We start from the raw sequence: 20,157 nt of genomic DNA, 5'->3' as shown, positions 1-20,157 counted from the left end.
TCACATCCATCTGCCAACAAGTGCAACTCACCAGAAGCCACAAAAACCCACTCTTCCAGTAACAGTGGATCTCTGAATTTTACCAACATAGACAAAAGCTTCTGTACTAAAAGGTCCCATCGCTTCATTTCAGTTTGGTCCTGACTGCATCCGGTTGTGAAAACACCAGTGAGTGATTATTATGAAGCAGCCCTAGAAATGTAATAATAGTTTCACTGTTTGTAGAACTTGACATGACATTTAGAGTCACTTCATGAAATCACCTCAGTCTCTGCTACCGTGAACGCATTAGTCGCACCTTTTAACAAACTAGATTTACTATACAGGTGTAAACATCGCTGTACATTCATGGCTGGCAGTGGTTCTCCAGAATCAGCATGGACAAAAAAACAAATAACTGGTTTCCATGCAACTCAAATGTTTGGTTTCCTCCTAAGTTTTTGGTTTTCACTCAGCAGCCAAGGTTAATCCTTTGAATGGGCCACTAAGGCAGATTGGCTTCACAATCAATACAAGATAAACTCTGCTCTCTGTTGGCAGTAAACAGATAGATGGAAACAGAAAATGCTCATATTTCACATGGCTTTTATAGATAACAGTTTCCTGTAGAGTCATTATTAGTGTTAGCTCTCCTAACAGTGTGCATTTTTAAATTTCAAAGGCGTGGACCGGACCAGGCAAAGCATACATTAGTCTGTTGTTGTTGACTGAAATGCTGAGACGGCTTAGTGGTTGATTGGTGGTGAGAAATTGTCCCATAATGTGAAGGTTGCTTTATCAGCAAGTGTGTCCTTCACGCGCCTTTGACCACTCTTTATAAATACGTTTACACAGGAACTGAAAAAGCCAAAAAAGAATTTTTACACTGTAAAAAATGGATTTCAGTTGCCTTCCATGCTCCCCTGATGGTTTAGTCAGTGTGTAGAAAAGTATATGTACTGTACACAGTAACGGAAACTAACGTTTACTTCGATTTGGAGGTAGAATCAGGGCTACAAGGATACAGCTTGGCTGATAAGAATAATTAGGGGAATAGTAAAGGACACATTAAAAATCGCAACTGAAGACAAAAAACATTTGCAATTCCATTATCTTCCTGCTAATCAGCTTTGTATCTAAAGAGCATCCTTCATCGTACTTATACTGAATTATATTGACTGGTCAAATCACCTGCACACTTTTTTTTTTCCAGAAAGAGTTGGCTGGTGAAATTAGGTCATTTTACTTGACTTACACTTCTTCTAGATTATTTGTGGTTATTAGCCCAGTGAAATTGGGAAAAACTCAATTGCCCTTTGACACTACAGTACAGGTTCCTGTATAGTATCATCTTAAAATGTTAAACATCACAGATCTACACGCCTTTTCCTCATTCGCTTTGATGTTCGTATAAGTGGTTTTGAAAATGAAAAACTTGCACAATAACATACCAGCACATTCAAATTTAGGAGGGACAGTGGCAACATTTCACAGTCCTGGTGTCTAGCCTTTGGAACTTCACACATAGTATATTATAAAATGTACAAGTGATACCCAACAGGTAACAGCATTGTCCGCATTCAACACAATAGCAAATGACTTCATAGTACTACAACACATAATAAATATTGTTGCTTTTGACAACTGGCTCCGCTTAAGGAATTACATTTTTTAATGTCCTTTTTAAAACAAGCTGACTATGTTTTAAGTACGATGCAAAGCTATTTACAGCTTCATGTAAGCACTTTTTTTTTTAATTCATTTACATTCACTAAACCATTTGTCTTTGACTTGACTTATGGCTTGAAGCTGTTAAAAGCATTGACTCAGAGCACAAAATAAAAAAAATAGCATGAGATGCACTTCTACATATGTCAGCTTAGAGTCTCCCACGTTCGGTTCTGGGGTCCGAGAGATGACGTTATTGTTGTTATGGATCCACATGCTGGCTCTGTGACTGATCGGAGTGTCTTAATTTGTGAATGCACCCAGAGCAGAGCTGCTGCTTCTCATTAACACTGCAACAGACACCGCTCTTGTCTGCTTTTGCACAATATCCTTCTGTGGAGAGAAATCCAGCCATTCCTTCACCACATCCAAGACAACACAGCATTCATTATTTATCTCTCCGATCCATCCTGGATTCATAATCATAACAAATTCTTGACAAACACTGACTTAGCTACTTTGTGGTTTATGCAGATCATTGTTTTCTTGATTCTGCTTGTTGAGGGCATCGAGCGCCGTCTGGGTCTCCTTATGATCCTCTGTGGAGCAGTTGGACACAGCATTAGCCACGAGGCAGAACTTGCGGAGGAGGATCTCCCTGAAGAGAAGATAGACCCACGGGTCAAGGATCTGATTAAGGGAGGCCAGACGGATTGCTGTCAGAAAGAAGTTACAGTCTAAAGGAACATCCTGGCTGGAGGTGTGACCGGACGCCGCTGCTGTTGAATTGCAGTCATGGGAGGACACCCGGGTGGAGATCATCCTCACCATCAGCACCTGAGGGGAAAGGCAGGCATGAGTAAGTACCAGCGGGTACATGCTGGATGTTATGATTCTGAACAAGTGCAAAAGTATCTTAAATATTACAAACGCTAAGAGAATTCAAAGATATCATGTTATTCAGTGGAAAGTAGTGGAAAGAAAACTCCCACAAGTCTATATGTGATTCTATGGACCTTTTTTGTAGGCACTTTCCTTTGCATTTAATATTTAATGTGACAGGCCTAAGTAGCTCCAGCATAAAACAACTGGGGGATAATCATAATGTTTACAGTCCAGCTACTTACTGCTGCCACTGTGCTGTGGCTTCTATTACATACGTGACAGACGCATGACCTCCTAACATACTAAGCAGACCCTTCCCCGACAGGACTGCGCTAAGTGGATGGCTGCTTAATGGCATTTTAAATTAATAATACAGTGCAGCGTTTACCTGACTGGAAGCCGTGGTTTGTGTTTGTGTGGGGGGTTGGGACAGAGGTTTGAGCACTAGAGTAAACAAACGTCGGTGTTTGAACAAGTAATTGGGAAAAGCAGCAACGCGTGATTGGTTGCAGCGTCTGCTGTTGCATCCTTGTGGCGGCCCTGTCAATACTAGAGCAACAAAGATGTTCAGGCGTTTGTGACAGCAGCTGACAGTAAAACCCATAAAAAACCCAACATAGAACTTTAATTAAAGTAGATTACAGTTGCTAATGAAACATACCAGCAGAGGAGACCAGCATATCAGCAGGACGCACATGATCCCTAACAGCTGAATGACGGTCTCCGTCGTGAGCCGTTCCCAGTGTTTTGAAGACTGAGACGTGCCAGACTTAGTTTTACACCGGATAATTAAGCCCCGGATCGTTACCACATTGCAGGAAAGCGTGACGAGCAGAGAAGAAATCCCCAGCACGGCGAAGGTGATGGCGAAAAACAAATTTCCCGGCACTTCTCTGTCCCCGATGCTGATGAAGCACCAGGTGCCGGGCCACTGCCGCGTGTATTTTCCGACCCCTGCGATGGGCAGCAGTGCAAAGAATAACACCAGACACAAGATGATAGCCAAGGTCTGCTTTGCCACACGTGTCTTCATGTGGTTGGAGTACCAGTGCGGGTTTGTTATGGCCAGAGCTCTTTCAATTGCCATGGCACTGGCCAAGAAGAGGGCGCACAGTCCGAAAGTTGTCATGCACACCCCGAAGAAAGAGCACAGTTTGCCCGATGAGTCGATTCGCTCCCACTTCAGACCAGCTCTGTAAACTGATATCACTATCGGGCTCGTCAGAAGCTGCCCAAACAAGTCAATGAACGCCAGCGATCCGATGCAAAGCAAGAAGGACTTTTTCCTTTTATTCTCCTTCTTTTTGTAAGAGATATAAACGAGAATAAGCGCTAATGAATTGCCCACCATACCAGTGATCATCATGGTTATGGGGAAACCGACAGATACAAATCCACAACTGGAATTCTTGGTGACGCTGCTTTCGCGCAACGTCTTGGACACGTTGGAGTCCAGCATCTCTCCAACAGTGGTTTGCAAGTCCTCTTGAGAGTCACAGCCGTCCGTTGTCATCCTGTCAGTAAGGGTGAGCCTCTACAGGTCTATTGCGAACAGCCCATGTGTGCGTCCAGCATCCTCTTGCGCTCCAAACTCCTCCAAACCAAACTGACTGCGGAGCGTAAAAAGCGCGTCTGGTCCTCTGCGCGCTGGAGGCGGGACTAGAAGCAAAGAGATGAGGCTGAATATGACTTCAATATAAGCATTAATCAGAAACCCAACATTTCCAAACGTTTGCCCGGTGGTGACCTTATAAACTGTCTATTTGTTGAGTGGAGCTACACATCAGACGCACCGGCCTCAGACTCATATTACCGACGATGCCAGAGATAATAGTGAAATCATATGACTCATCTGATAAGATGAGAGAATAAACAAATGGTCTGGGTCTCTTAAGAGGAAGTAAAAGGTACAGAACCCTAGACTTTCAAAGATGAAAGTAACGAATCATTAAGGTCAAATTCACATTTTCTATTAATAAAATATGGGCTAATGATAATATCACCTCATCATACCCAGAGTAACAAATGCCACCTGTTGACCAGAATAGGAACAACGCGTGTGGAGACTCAGCAGAGACTTTTAACAAAGTAAGTCTCTAATAAAATGCTGATTAACCAGATTATCTCCAGTGGCTGGTCAGATTGAAAAATGGGCTCTCTGAGTAGTTTTACATGAGACATTACATATGACCGACACATAACAGCAAACTGATCCTCTCCGGATTTAACATGTAAGGGGGAAACACGAGGCAACTTTAGGTTTAGCAACAGTCTTTTTTTAACAGACCAGATCTGGTTTGAAACCCCTTACACTTGTCAAACCTTCAGATTAGTAGTCTACATACACAGCACACCACTGACTTTTTATTCTGAAACAAATGCGAATTATCTAAAAATACTATAAAGCCTTCATCCAGACAGTGAATTAACCTCTCTGTGCACTTCAGTTTTTTTTTATATTACTTTTCTTTTGCCAGTGAAACGTGAGCTTGTATCCACTTTACGGCAACTGTTGCCTTAGCAACACTAGCAGCGGCTGACGGTACGGTAACGTTGCCTAGTAACGACGTTTCGTTATCTAACACGGAGACATTTCTCGTCGTTACCGCTGAACAAGCTGCTCCACTTTAACTACACCTGTACTTTTAAAACTACTGTGACCTTTTTATAACACCGGTAGATAAATTTACCCTGTACCTTTTATTAGATTCACGATTGACTTTTCCACATCACTGCACCGACCTCTTAAACTTCTATTGTCTTATAACTATTTCACTTTACTCCACAGACATCTATTTACTTCAAGCAACATAAACGTTATTCAGATCTGGGATTAATTACACATGAGCATCATTAGCAAATAAAACTGCTCCCTGCAGGTCTTTAGAAACCAACGTTACCTCAGACAAAGGAATCACACAAATGATTATCAAGAAACAACGTGGACAGGATTTTATTTACATGTGTACATTTTAGTTGTTCCACCACTAAAAAGACTGTATTACCACATTCTACCATAAATCAGGACATAGGTTTCTTTTTGTTGTATTAACCTAAAGCACAAAAATCTGTCACTGAATGAGTTTGTGTGACAAGTGGAGAATATTTCAGTGAGACATTAAGCCACAACTGTGTCTAGAAAAAAAATAAGAAAACATATCCTAACAGAAGACTTGATCACTTATTTAAAACAAGTAATATCAAAAAGTAAAATACTTACCTTGAAAACACATTTTTTTTATTTAATCAAGAAAGAAAAGGCCAAGATTCATTTGCTACATCTCTGGTTTTCTAAACAGGTGCTTAGGTACCTTTCATTTAAAAAGAAAAAATGTTTTAAACCCAATCGCATGTCCTTTTTAGGGCCAAGCGTAATCAAAATGTTTTACTTTAATTTCCCCACTCTTGATTAGAATTAAATACTGCCATGAAGATATTATGAGCAGAATGAGTTTTAAATGGGATACAGCCTCTTCGCAGTGTATTGGATTTTCTTACAGGACCAAACATTTATGTTTACTGAACACCTATAGTTACAGACACTTGTCACAGATTGGGTTGAATGTGGCTTTAAAAGGGGAGCATGTAATTACAAGTAACAGCAGAGAAAAGTCGCCCGCATTTAAGGTAAATAGGGGACTTTGGAGGTTCAATGAAAATGAACATACTGACTGAATTGATGTAGTTATTTTCTTTGCAACACAACATGCACTTGCACTAAGTTTCCTTTCTTGTTTTAAAGGCTGTAAGCAAGTTATTTCTTTTTTGAACTGGAGCCAGAATGGGAGGATCCAGAGGAGTGGCCACGGCGCCTGAAATCACACAAACACCACGGGAAGAGCAAAGTCAGCAGGGTCAGTTAATGATATTTGGCTGTGCGTACACAAAAGCAAAAGGTCACATTGACAAGATACAGAACAGGGCAAGATGTGAACATTTTTGTAATTGTGAACTCCCATAAGCGAGGCGACAGATAATAAACAGTGCCATTGTGGTATTCCACAGAAACCCAAACCTTTCGGACGAACGTGATCTAGAACGCCTCCGTTTCCGCCCTCCAGATGAAGACCTGGAGCGACTGCGCTTCTGTCTCCTCTCAGGTGAGGAGGAAGGTGAGTGGGACCTCTTCCGGGGAGAGGAGCCCTTTCCAGACCTGGAGCTGGATCTTTTGGAGGAATAAATCAAGCACTGAAGTCAGTAAGGTCCAGGCAGGAGCTTCACCAGGATGGGTATTTATCAAGCTTCTCTGAATATGAGCCTTGGACTATACAAATTTATTGTACAAAAAATATTTATTCAAGATACCTTATGATTCAGTGAACAAAGGAAATTTTTAGCATTTAATGAATATGAGTGGGCAAAGCCAACATCAGTCCTGTGAGATGCTTGATGAAGACCCCAGTTGTCTATTCACACTTCTGACCCTTAGTATCATTCGTTTTTAGTCAGGCAAAAACTAAAACTTTAAATAAACCTACTTCAAGTCATTGAAATTGTCAGGAGACAATTCAGAGTGGAGTAAGCACTATGCAGTTTTTGTTAAAACGTATAATAGGGACTAGGCACTGCTTTGGAGCTTTTTCAGCCCCATACATACACTCTCTAAATGGGAGAGAGTGCATGTCACCTCATTCACCTGGAGTGGGACCTCGAGCGAGATCCAGACCTGGAACTGGAAGAGCTTCTAGAGCGGGACCTGAAACACAAACAACAAAACCTTTCCAATATTTTCCACACAAAACAATATCGATGTAGGTGGTAGCAATGCACGGGGATAATATTTACACTACAACGCAACACAAACTCTTTGTTTTACTGTCTGGAGTTAACAGTTTAAAACATACTGATTAATATTCCCAAAAAGACTAAAACATGTACAGCCCATGAGATATAATATCAAGATAATTCAATCTGCACGCCACGTTTTATACACCACAAGGAAAGGGAGGGGGTTGAGAAGTGGTAAAACAACAGATCAGCAGAACACGACATTGACTTGATGTTGATCAGTAAATCAGAAGGAAGATTGAGCTGATACTGACATTTTGCCTGGAGTTACCCTTGACCTGTACCCTTTTACCTGGACCTCGACCGTGAACTGGAGCTGGAGGAACGTGAGGATGAGCGTGAACGGGACGATCCTGAGCGACTGCCCTTGGTCTTGGTTGGCTTGTCGTCTTCATCGCTAGCATTCAGATCATACTTGGACAAGTCTCCATCATCATCATCATCGTCATCATCTTCATCTTCTTCTTCTTCATCGTCATCTTCCTAAAGCGGATGCATGTTTTAATATTATATATTTTGGCTACTATTGTGATTTTTTATTTAATTTCCTAATTCAGCAAGCCATCTTACATTCAATTTGTACTTAGAAAGATCTCCTTCTTCATCATCGTCTTCATCTTCTTCTTCCTCCTCCACCTCCTTTTTCTCCTCACGTTTAGCCACTTCTTTCTTTTCATCTTCTTTTGAGGAAGATGTGCTGTTGTTCTTCCCACGATACTTTTTCTTTTTCCTGCCAAACTGTGGCAAAATTTACATCAATTACTAGTAAGTTTTTTTAAAATGTAAAATTGCATATTATCAGTGCATGTCTAGATTCTGCCTGCCCAGAACTTGTAGGCTTACATGTGACTTACAAAACTTCACCTTTAGCTAATTTGGCAAAAACAGAATAAAGCAAGGATAATCAAAAAAATTGCTTTAAAGTAGTACTCACTTCATCATATTCACCATCAGATTCTTCTCGTTCAATGTATTCCACGTTTTCCCTTTCATTGAAACCCCCTCCATAACCTGAGCCCATGAGAGACGGGAAAATTAACCAATCATTAGCAAATCAAAATTACACGGAAAAACTGTCAAACTATATACAGTAGGTGCTGCATTACCTGTTCTCTCTTCAAGCTTGGCATATTTTGGAGTGTTGCACATGTTGCACTCTGAACGTCTAGCCCAATTTACATTGCCGCAGCTTTATGAAATCAAAGAGGAAAAAAGAAAAAGGGTAAAATTATTTAAATAAACCCTACAACCACTGCACGGACATATTTAATGCACACGTACGTTTTGCACTGCCAGTCATTTGCACTGAAGAGGCCTCTACTCTTCTCAGCCAAAGTTTTCCCAATCTCTGTTCCTCCCGCTTTCATCATCTTTGCCTCTGTTGTTTTCTCTGTGGAAACAGAACAAAACAATAGAACACAACAGAACAGAACAACCTGATTTAAAATAGCAGTTTTCAGATCTATCAAAGCTCTGCAAGATATTTCAGCCTGTACAGAGAAGGACTCACCTCTGCCACATCTGTTACAGCTAGTTCTTCTAGCGAAGTTCACATTTCCACACCTGTAAAAGCATAACAAAAAACCCCTACTGTTAGGCACAGATATGGTTTGAGCTTGTAACTTGTTAATTCAAGTAAAACTAAAATGAGCACCAAGTAAACACCACCACATGAGTATTTTATGGCACATCACAGCACCAGCTTGCATTCTTTGCATTGTACACCCTGCGTCAAAGGCCTGCACCAGGACAACTGCAACTAGCAGTAGTCATTATCGATCATTTTTAAGCTGCTCATTCGCAATTTGATGCTGCTGACTCAAAGTTAAAGCCACACTCTTGACAGCGTGTCTCCTACAACACAGACACAACACTACAATTGTGAGTGGCGACTCTTGACACCAACCCACACAAGCTAACGCTAGCTAGCTAAAGTCTGCGCGCACTGACAACTTAAAACGGAGACACCCTGCTAGCTAATATGCACATTATCAAATGTGTTATCAATGTGTCGTGTTTGTTCCGCTTGTGTGGCTGTGGCGTTATAAAATTAGGTGCAAGTTAGCTAATTTACTTAGCTTCACGTCAGCGTGAACTACATGCTACAGGGCCAAAGCTAACTGCTAGCAGAGCCACCACATTGAACTCCTACTGCTGCATTTAGCCGAACAGTACTTAACACATGATTTAATTTTGTGCGGGGGGGAAAACACTTACTTTTTATCGGGACAAATCCAGTCCCCGTCGCTAACTCGAAAACTCTTCCCCGACATTTTAGCGCCTGCTAACACTGGCTGGCTCACTCGCAGGGTGTGCTCCTTGTGTTCATGCAACAGTAGCTAGTTAGCTCGGCGCCTCCTCCTTCTGCTGCCTTCAGGTACCTTCTGGCAAATCTTTATGCTCATACTTTTTTTTTTTTTTTTTTTTTTTTGCTTGTAATTAGAGACTTTAGATTTTAATTAGATTTTAACACTTTTTTTAACACAGTGAAGACCATCCACGATTGTTGCACATACTTTGTGCAGCCGCGTAAGAAAGCCTTTATCACCTCAGTAAACTAAGTTGTTTACCACGTCCGATATATTAGAAAGCACTTGAATGCATCATTAATAATAAAAAGAAAGACAGACACTTTATAGATAAAATAAGTCTTAGGAGATAATAGTTACCTAGACTGGCCTTACCAAGTTTTGTTTTTGTACAATAGCAGATATTTATGAATTAATAATTATAAGTTCACAGGAATGCTACAGAGAAAACTATATATGGTACAGTGTAGTTATAAATGTGTCTTATATAACAAACACAAGATTCATTTTAAACTATCAGTACTGTTAACACTGCAAATGATTTTAAAATTCAGAATTCAAGTGTAATCATTTAATATACTGATCTTCTGTGTTCTTGCAACGTCAGTGTTTGTCACTAGATGGCAGTTAATGCCAACATTGAGCTCTGCTCATTCTCACAGACTCTCCTCTTTTATTTTGGGCCCTGTCATTTGCTCATAGGTTACCAATGTTTGTGCTTGTTTGTCTGTGTATTTCACACCATAACCTTTAATGGTTTAAGAGAGATAGACTCTGCGTGCTTACATGCACTCTGGATTTCCACATACACTTTGATCTAGTAAATATACCACATTAGTCTTATATATTATTAGAGAGCCACAGCAAATATGATTACAATTCGATTTACATGCATTTTGTGAGAATTGCAGAAGGAACATTTAAGAGACTGTTACTGTATACTTACCATATCTAGTAATAGTTATGGACTAATCCCCTCAAAATATCCTGGCAGGCATCTAGCACAATTGTTTCTATACAACATAGGTTAGTTTTGTCTGAGCGGCTGGATGATGCATAAGCTAAACCTGAATACAAAATGGGTTTTAATAAAAATGTTGATTCTTACAGGTCCTTCAACAGATCTTTCGTAATATGTGTCATGTGATTGTAAAATGATACGTGTTGTTACTCATTATGGAATATCTACAATTACTTTCCATTCATGTATAACTTTTGTTCCACTTGCTGGAAATGTCTGTCAAAGATTACAGTATCAGTGGAAGTCCAGCAAAGCACCAGTCCCTCACAGAACAACACAACAAATCACAGTGTCATCATATTAAATTCATGTTCACAGGTTCATATATAAAAAGTACTCTTTGAGGTAGAGGTCTGACTCAAATATGAACCGTTACCATTCAGTAAAACAAAACAATTATGTCTTCTTTATTCATTTTCTTGGCATTTTAAAGCAACAAATTATAATTGATGAAAAAAAAGATTCTGACCCTAGTTCAGTCTAATTGCTCAAAGTGTTTAAAAAAAACTTGAATTTAGTTTTACAACAAATACCAGGGTAGCTAACATGCTAAGAAAGTAGCATGCAGTGTGTTTTTGACATGTAAATGTCATGAATGATGGGGTTAGAAAGGTTTTAATTTGCACGTATGTCTCATGTTATAGTGATCAACAATTGCTAGAAGTGCACACTAAAGCCTAGGCTGCTCTAGAAATGCCCTTGTCCACCCAATCTGCTGTTGGTCAAAGTCAAAGACCCTTGGAGGTCACTGTCACAGCTGGTCCATGACCCCGAGGCCACACCAGTAGCCATTTTAGTGTTTCGACTGGAGTCTATTACCTTCTTTTCTTTGCACTTTGTTCCTTTTGCAGATATTTGACAGGGGTGAAATGACTTTGCTGCAGCACGTCCCTTACATCTTGGACAAGATGGGTTTATTAAAGTGGGTATACTTGAGATAAATTAAACACGAGTTTTTAATCATATATTGTTTTAATCATCATGTATCTGTTAGGGAGACATGCACTTGATTTATGAGCCCTACACAAGGTTTATTAGGACAAGAGGCCAGCAAAGATATGGTTTCGGAGGTGAGAGAGTCACATTTTTTGATTTAGTCTGCATGTGAGACTTTATCTGTTTAATTTCCATCGCGCACAAAAATGCAAAGTTTGATATTGCATGAAAACAACTGTTCTGTTTGAGTTCTATTTACTTCATCGTAGTCATTTTTCATGAAAGAAACCTCTTTCCTTCTCACTGATAGCGCCGAAGCCATACTCACAGGTTTCAACTGAGGATGTACATTTTGCTTTCTCACAGAAAAGAATGAGGGGAGATATGAACCAAATGAAGCCATGAATAACTAATAAGGAGACATTGCCAGTGCTGTGCTATGTTTGTTTGCTGCACAGAGTTGCATGAAAGATTCAGAGTAGAGTCAGGCAATTAAATAGCACTTAGGTAAACAGTGTCCAATTACATTAAAGTGGCTTCATTGACGGTAATGCTTTCTTTACTTCACTCTGTCCTCTTCTGGCCAATGTTCAGCTCACCAGCTGATTATGTCCTGGGTCAATAACACTACTAAGAGAGATTTTTCATGAGTGTCAATGAGGTTTTGGCTAGGCTGAGACCATCCTCTAGCCCAGTGGCGGGTTACGGATGAGAGTTTGTGCATAGCAGAGTCTCCGTCAGAGAAAGGCAGCCATGTATGTAGGTTTGGAAAAACCTGCCGCAAGCCACCAGGGCTTTCCAATGCTGACAGATGGCAGTGAGCTGTTCCCGAGAAAAAGGGTTGGGTGAGGGTGAAGAGTTGGAAGCTGGTGGACGTTCGCGCTCTGCACCCACCTCCCTTATCTCAGTATCATGATTTCAGTAATCAGGGGGGCGATTTGTATTTCCCATGTGCTAAACAAGAGTCATCTGTCTGGGTGTTTGTTAACTGGATGTAATTTGGTACTCTGCCCTTATGAGGCATGTCTGTGTGTCCATTTGTTTCTGCACATTTGTCAGAGCACAGCCTAACACAGCCAAAGTTGTGTTCACACTTTAGCAGTGGGAGGTGAACTTTAAGGTGCCAGTGAACCCCATCAGAATTATATAATGCAGACTGCTGCACAGTGAAACAGCTTGTGGTGGGAGATGTGCCGCTGCATTGTGCCGTATCTCCTGTCCTCTCATCCTGTCCTTATCAGCAAAGCACATTCATTTTGGAGGCCACAGAGCATGCATTTTACAATCCAGTCTCACCACTTCTTGTAAAAGCAATCTACAAAGCATGATATGATGTGTAAAATTTCAAAGTAATGAATTTACTGTTTGGCAGTAATAAAATGCAAGATGGAGCACGGTACACTGGATCATCAGTTTTGAATGGGGCCAGTGCATTAAACAACTTGATGTCAAGCATCTTCTATTCGCGTGAACCTATTTATATTAGTTTACTTTTAAACTAATTATTTCCAGCTTCCACTACAAAGATAATTCTTAATATATGACATTTGGTAAAGGTCTTCTGTGAAGAAGAACATTTTTGAGTCAAGACAACCATAATACTTTGAGCCTGCAGTTGATCTTGAGCATTCTTCACTGACAATATCAGTGTGTCAGATCTCGCAGATCTTGACAGGCAAGAAAAGTGGAGGAGGGATGTAGAAAGACCAAACATTGTTCTTCAAATGGAAACAGAGAACCCACAGACAAAGTGTTTACAGGGCGAGAGACGATCTCGCTTGATGATCCCCTTGTGTCAGTACAAAATGCAATTTCTTAACCCCAGCTTCCATTAAGACAAAGCCAGCGGGATGCTCTTCAATATCATCTCTCAAACATTTTTGTCAGGTCTGTTGTGCAGACTCCTGTTTAATTGCTGCACATCACTTTTGGGGACCACTTGAAAAAGAAAGAAATCAATGTCCCCTCTGCGACAAACACAGTCAGAATAAAGTGACTATAACTCAGTCCGCACTCTTTTGTGTGTCTCCATGTGACTAACATGAATTGGAAAATCTAAAAAATGTCGAATCTTAGCGCAATTGTTAATTTTTAAAAATCCCTTCATGAAAACTTAATTGAGTAAAATTGGGGATATTGTAACATGCATATTCTTTCTGTGCCAAAGCGATTTACACACATTTGATAGTAATAGAACAGTAAAGATGCTTGAGACTGGATCAGCCTTTAATTAATTATGAAACATAATTCATGAAACCATCTTCAGAATTTTGTATTGCTTGATGTCTTTGATAAAATTTCACACACGCCACATGGTGCTCCGTTTTTTTGGATGTTGAATATCCCTGTGGCAGAAGAGAGAAAATGAAAATGAGAAAGGTAGAGCGAGGGGAAATTGACAGATGGACGGAGAAAAAGGAAGAGGAGATGGGTCCACAGTAAACAATAGTCAGACTGTAATTAAGTGACCTGACTTCAATTAGAAACATTATGTGGGGAAAATTGTTTTTGTGATTTGATGCACTCAACCGTGCATTTGATCCCACAGTTCTTCTCCAGTTATCTTTAACCCCCGCAAAATTCATTGCTCTTCATTCACTTCAAGTGTCACGTCGCCTCACTGCTGGGCTGACAGTTACTGAAGAGGTAATCTGATTGCCACATAACAATGGCTAATGCGGTAAAATGGGAAGCAGTTTCAGCGTAGCCTTGGCCTATGCGTCATCTGGCTCTGCTCTTGGCAGTGACATAGTCCTGGCAGTGGGGTGATTAATGTGATAGGTGGAATTTGTCTCGTTATGTTGACACCGGCTAATAAATGCCTTGTAAACAGCCAGTCACAGCTGTTAATGCATCATCATAATCCAGGATTAGGAGGTGCCAGGCATGGCCAATAAATGCAATTAGGCACTGACAAAATTAATTCTCTGACTTTCCTGCACCCTGTCCATTCTGAGGGAAACTCAAGTGTGTCGTGGGATTCTTCATAGGGCACGAGGGAATGAGGACGCTGAAAATCTCCTCATTAACTAAAGAATATCTAACTCAATTTGTTTTCGCTGCAATGCGTAATTTGTAGAATATCAACTTCAAGTCAGATTGAAATGAAAAAAAAAACATCCCTGCTTTGTTCCTCTGATCATTTTGGAATCATGGAATAATCAACAAGGGAATCAGCTTGAATAGGAAGGAGACTATAGAGCAAGTGAACATAAACATTTTATTGAGATTAAAGTGAGCTAAAGCTCATTGTGCAAATTTTATTTTTCATTCTTTAATCCTTTATCTTCCAGAGTAAAGACAGGTGACGTTTAGTATGTGACTGGTCGTTAGAGAGGTCACAAAGTGAACCATTAACTTCCTGTCGCTTACATCCATCACGCCTCATTGGTGAAACTTCTGATGAATTTCTTCATGCTTTTTAACCCAGCTGGAACTTAGCTGTGATGTTTTTCTAAAGATTTCAAAGACACTGCACCTGCCCCAAGTACCCAGTCAGATCGTCCCATTATCAGAGGGATGGTCAATTGAGATGATCAATTTGCATAATGGGGCATTAAATTTAGCTCATCACACCCACCTCTCAGCAGCTTGCTCCCATGGAGGACTCACTGAGATGGCAATTGCTCTTGTAGGGGTGGCATGAATCCTCCTTGCTGGAGAAACATTTCGCTATAGAGGCCGAAGCACTTGGCTAGCGAATATAGCACCAGTCACTGAATAATGTAAGCTTTTATTCATGAGTAATCTGTTGCAGGATGGAAAGGTTCATGCTAACAGAATATCTGAATACAAGAATGAGAAAGAAGTGTTTAAGTTACAACGTTAAAGCAAGAATTTAAAACTTAGTGTGATTCTTGCTCACTTTTTTCCCCTTTTGCCTTCTGTCCCTGTCTTTGCCAGGCAAAGGAAAAAGATGGAGCTCTCATTAAGTATGCGATTCAGAAACATTTAATTTATTTCTGTCAAAAACATTTCCATCCTCCATTCTCATAGATTCCCATTAGCTAAACAATGTGCTTAATTGCAATGTCCATCCTCATAGTGGCCAGTGGTCATTTCTTGGATACAGAGCAGATCATTTTGATTAACACCCACCAAGGAAATGTAACACCACTGTCTTTGGCAGATTAGTTGAGCTTTTTAGAAGCACGTCAGTGCCTAAGGGCCTGTGAAAAATTGCATTCAAGGAGCCGCTTGGATCTGAGGCCGGCGGGATGTGATTGATGTGTGTGCCATTTGAGTGGCAGGGAGGAATGACATAGAGCTGTCATGGCCTTCCTCTCCACCATGTTGCTGTTGTTTGAAGGGTTTTCTCTGGGGGAAGCGCTGTCCAGAGAACAATATGGCAGAAGCTCCTTGGTGTGCAGGTTTTGTTAACTGGCCATTTGTGAGTGCCCATTTGGCATGATGAGATTTGGTGGTTGGCAGCTACAGCAAATTTCATGAAATTGACTGCATCGCTAAGATGGACTCAGATATTTATATAGCCTCTTCCACGTTTATTTCTAGTGCATCATTTTTACATCAATTTCATATAAAAAAATATATATATGTATATATTTGTTGTACAACAATCACTCTCCTTGGAGAGGGTGCTGGGTGTACAAGTGATTTGCTCATGTCATGAATAGTAACTGAAAAACTTTAATTCCCATGAGTGAAAGCTACCTTTTCCTGCCACAAGCAGCCTGCTGGGTTGCTGGCAGCCTATCAGCTGTGGCCTGACAGGTGAGTGACATTAAAGAACTAAAGGATTTGGAGGTAGTTGTGAGGCAGTGGTTTGATAGGTTTTTATGAAGCTTTGTCAGATATTTTTGTGACATTGGTTTTGGATGAAAGGGCTGTATAGACTGTAATTTGGCAGTTTGACAAGGAGGCTTGTATTCTCATAGGAGCCAAACCAAGGGCAAATTAATTGAAAATATTTACAATATACTGTTCCCCAAAACGAGATATTGAATTTCTGACCTTTGACTGACATAAAATGATTGAAAGTGCAAAATTAAGTTTATAGACAGGTTTATGAAATTATTAAACATTTATTTGATTGTCAAGATGTGAGACTATGTTTTATTTTAAATGATTAAATATAGACTTTCCATCACTCCCTCACTTTTGATGATGTATTTATAAATACATCTTATTCACAGATAGCATGAACTGGTATGACTCGACTGTACATGGTTTGTTTTTGCATGTGTTTGAACTGTGGGTGTGCGTGCAAATGTGTCTCTCTTCAAAATCTGCCCATATGCATCTCTGCGGGTGAGCAGACAAGCCTGTTTGGGTCTGTCTTGCCTATGTGAGTCTGTGTTTAGAGCATCACACAGCCTGGTTGGTGGGGGGATTAATTGGTAAGACTCTGCATGCATGAGTGCTATCTAATTTACCTCCATCAGTTGATACAAAATAGTAAAGGACCCTAAACAGCCAGTGATGAAATACATCTGAAGGTATCGTTCGCGTTCAGTGTCTGGTCTGGTTAGTACAATAAGTGCAACCTGGCGCTTCTAGTCAAGGCTGTCACTGAGGCCAGAGCAAAAACATCCTGCTCTCTGACTGGAATCTAACACTTTCTTCATTCCATTTTAAATGTCACAGCCAAAAGACAACATGGCTGAGTATTTGCTTCTCTGTGCTCCAGATCCATAGCATTAGCATAAATGGAAAATCAATTATTTCAGTCCTGATGGAGCTGATTATGCAGAGACAATAAAGGCAGAAGGAAGAAGTCATAATTACAAGATGACCTATGTCGCCTTTCCACCATCACCAGTGTACCAGTACCATGTTGGTATTTCATGGGTGAGCTGGTAATTACCTGATAAGAACTGCTAGGAAAGTTGGAAGGCAGATTGTCCCCTTTTACACATGCATTTGAATGCAACACGTTATTGTCCATGTCCCTGAATCCGCTCACATTCCCTCTAACAACACACAACCAAGACACCCTCGTAGTGCACATGCACAGCAAAAATGTTGACTCTTCATTTTACATTAGGCGTCAAATTTAGCCGGTGTGTCAGACTGTTCGTGCTGCTGCCCATTTGATGATAATATCCAGTGTAGCACTTGGTCGGCTGAGGAATACAATTCAAATGGCTCTATCTCCTGAGGCACAGGTGCTGTGATGTGCCAGCCACTCAGCCCACAACCAGCTAGTGTCTTCTATGCCATGCCTGTCAGGTGTAGTTGCTGAATAAAAACACCAGCTCATATAATCATCTCTGCTGGATGCCAGGGGAAATGTCGCATTAAAGAGCCACAAATGACTATTTGCTAAATGAGAACTGTGCCCACATCTTTTATACTGATCAGGACCAGAAGCACCTGCTGAGCCATTAAGCCTTTTAGTAAAATCATTCCTAGTCCCATCCCCTTTTTTTAAGAAGCAGTGGTTTCTAACACACAACATCTCAAGTGGAATCAGACTTCTCGATTTGACTTTGGGAGATCTCCAACCTGCTGGCGATTGTACGGAAACGCACTCTGTAGCTCGGTGATATTAGTGAATGTGTTGCAAGACGTTATGAATTATTTACTTCCCTGGAAACTCCTTTGAGGATGACTTTAAAGGCTCCTCTCTTTTTACTCTCGTAATAATGTTGACTGTATTAGTGCGAGCAAGCAGCATGCGTGTATGTATCAGACAGAACAGGACTCAGTGTGAGATGAGACACTACCTCATCATTTCTTCTTCGCCATCCCACAGCTTTCTTTGAAGTGCCAGGCAGCAAAGAATAATGTGGATGCAAGGTCACTTGGGATGACTTGGGTACCAACCCACACACACACACACACACACACACACACACACACACACACACAGAGAAACACCTCTAAAATTACTACAGAGGATCTGGAGAAATTGTTAGAGGAAGAAGGAAAGGAAAAAAGTCAGGGAAACAAAAGTACGTATGTGTGGTGGAGGTAAAGAAAAACATAGTCAACTAGATATGATGTAGTTATAGCTGTAGAAAGCGGGCAAAATAAAATGTAATGTACTTTCATTGCTGGTATTTGATGAAATCACACACAGGGCAGATATTTGAAAGTCATGAAAACATTGTGATTTGACTGTTTAACAGCTGTTTATGACGCTCAAATGAAACAACATAAATTGGCTTGCTGAGTAACTGTATTAATGTCGGCGAAGTGAGTTCAAAGTATCCTCTAAGGGACATATGTGAGTGAGTGAGTGAGTGAGTGAGTGAGTGAGTGAGTGAAACAGTATTTCATTCTTCTACAATCCAGCCGGTCGGGGTTCTGCAAAGTGAAGGTGGCAGGCTTGTTTTCTTGACAGACATAAGAATAAATATGACCTAATGGTGTGCCATCCAATTGTTGGAAACTGAATTTTCTTCTAGCACATCTCCAACCCCAAAGTTCCTTGCAAATCATGCCACATTGCTGCCACCTTTTGAGACAGCTGGGCACAATTGTGTTTGGCAGATGTCAAGGCATCCTGGCAAAGCAACACAAATCTGGGACAGTTGGACTGAGGCAACAAACAGACAGGACCATCTTCTAAATCTCTGTCACCACAAGAGGACACTGTTGATGTATCAGCCCATATAGACTGGTTTATTAATATTGATGTCCCCACCTTTTTTATAATTTCAAACTGCTTGAGTTTAACATAACACATTTTAGATGAGAAGGTAAGTGGGAATATGTTTTCATCATCATTGGTAAACTGGGTTATTAAATAGTTGAGAGGCCTCTTATTTCATACGCTCTCTGAGAGGGTGTGTGCATGGAATATAGTGAGAGGCTATATGGCTAGCTATTTCACTCTCTAATAACCTCTGCTGAAATGAGAGTTTTGGGGATAGAGATAACAGCTGATTATCACTCTGTGTTATTGTGATAAGCATGCAAAGAATACTACACTGAGACACAGGGCATAGCCAATTACGAATATAAAAACCTATTCATTGAGTCAAGCCGTATTCTTTTCAGACAGTAACTGCCTGACACAAAAGATATCCTCTGCTGATTCCCAAATGACTTCCTGTCATGTTGATACAAACTCGGGTTTAGCTGAAGTCCATGGGTGTGGCGAGTTATAAATATGGATGCCTAATCACTCAGCAAACACTGTTGGAGTACAGAGCATTATTCTCTCATTCTCATAAACATTCAGCCATATTCATACTCATCGAATGCCTTCATGCTGCATGACTGCCCATGAGGATGTATAATTATCAATGAAGACACCTAGTCACTGGGAAAAAAAGAACAGACTGAACTTTCTCTGTCAAAGCTTTCTTATATATGCAGACATCCTGTCTTATTGTTTTCCAGTCAAACAGATTTAGATGTCTGCTCGGTGTGTTTCATGTGTCATGAAATGTGTCATGAAAGCCACATATTAACTGGAAAAAATGAGCAACAGTCATTTATTTGCCATATTTCCATAAATATCCTCCAAGATTAGGTTCAGCCTTAGTGTTGACACTTCTCCTAACTCCCCATTTAACTTACATGTATATTAATGGAGCCTCATGTTAGATACGTGGTGAATTGTCAATAGGATGATTAAATGTACTTGTTTCTCCCCATATT

General features: G+C 40.5%; 2 protein-coding genes across 3 annotated transcripts; both read right to left on the bottom strand.

Moving 5' to 3' along the window:
• Window positions 1-1,820: 1,820 nt before the first annotated feature.
• ptger3 (prostaglandin E receptor 3 (subtype EP3)) lies at window positions 1,821-4,084 on the bottom strand. The gene is made up of 2 exons (XM_026346087.1): window positions 3,194-4,084; window positions 1,821-2,484 (listed from the first exon to the last, which is right to left on the bottom strand). The coding sequence occupies exons 1-2, from the start codon at window positions 4,043-4,045 to the stop codon at window positions 2,158-2,160; spliced, it is 1,179 nt and encodes a 392-aa protein (XP_026201872.1). The 5' UTR covers window positions 4,046-4,084; the 3' UTR covers window positions 1,821-2,157.
• A 1,374-nt stretch (window positions 4,085-5,458) lies between these two features.
• Window positions 5,459-9,676, bottom strand: zranb2 (zinc finger, RAN-binding domain containing 2). 2 transcript variants are annotated; one of them, XM_026346240.1, is made up of 10 exons: window positions 9,538-9,676; window positions 8,831-8,883; window positions 8,602-8,710; window positions 8,427-8,509; window positions 8,255-8,331; window positions 7,891-8,058; window positions 7,613-7,803; window positions 7,169-7,228; window positions 6,548-6,697; window positions 5,459-6,344 (listed from the first exon to the last, which is right to left on the bottom strand). In XM_026346240.1, the coding sequence occupies exons 1-10, from the start codon at window positions 9,591-9,593 to the stop codon at window positions 6,287-6,289; spliced, it is 1,005 nt and encodes a 334-aa protein (XP_026202025.1). In that variant the 5' UTR covers window positions 9,594-9,676; the 3' UTR covers window positions 5,459-6,286. The 2 variants fall into 2 exon arrangements, with proteins under 2 accessions (XP_026202025.1, XP_026202024.1); XM_026346239.1 differs by having other exon boundaries at window positions 5,459-6,697.
• Between the last annotated feature and the right edge of the window lie 10,481 nt (window positions 9,677-20,157).

The sequence above is a fragment of the Anabas testudineus genome, chromosome 4 (assembly GCF_900324465.2).
Source record: "Anabas testudineus chromosome 4, fAnaTes1.2, whole genome shotgun sequence".
Classification (NCBI taxonomy): Eukaryota; Metazoa; Chordata; class Actinopteri; order Anabantiformes; family Anabantidae; genus Anabas; species Anabas testudineus.
This window is presented reverse-complemented; position numbering and strand designations above follow the sequence as displayed.

Excerpts from the sequence above, each read along its gene's own strand:
- ptger3 (XM_026346087.1), bottom strand. The coding sequence starts at position 4,045 with ATGACAACGGACGGCTGTGACTCTCAAGAGGACTTGCAAACCACTGTT. Across the intron at positions 2,485-3,193 it reads TATGCTGGTCTCCTCTGCTG|GTGCTGATGGTGAGGATGAT; the intron begins GTATGTTTCATT and ends CTTTCCCCTCAG.
- zranb2 (XM_026346239.1), bottom strand. The coding sequence starts at position 9,593 with ATGTCGGGGAAGAGTTTTCGAGTTAGCGACGGGGACTGGATTTGTCCC. Across the intron at positions 8,711-8,830 it reads CTGTAACAGATGTGGCAGAG|AGAAAACAACAGAGGCAAAG; the intron begins GTGAGTCCTTCT and ends CTGTTTCCACAG. Across the intron at positions 8,510-8,601 it reads AATGACTGGCAGTGCAAAAC|CTGCGGCAATGTAAATTGGG; the intron begins GTACGTGTGCAT and ends GATTTCATAAAG.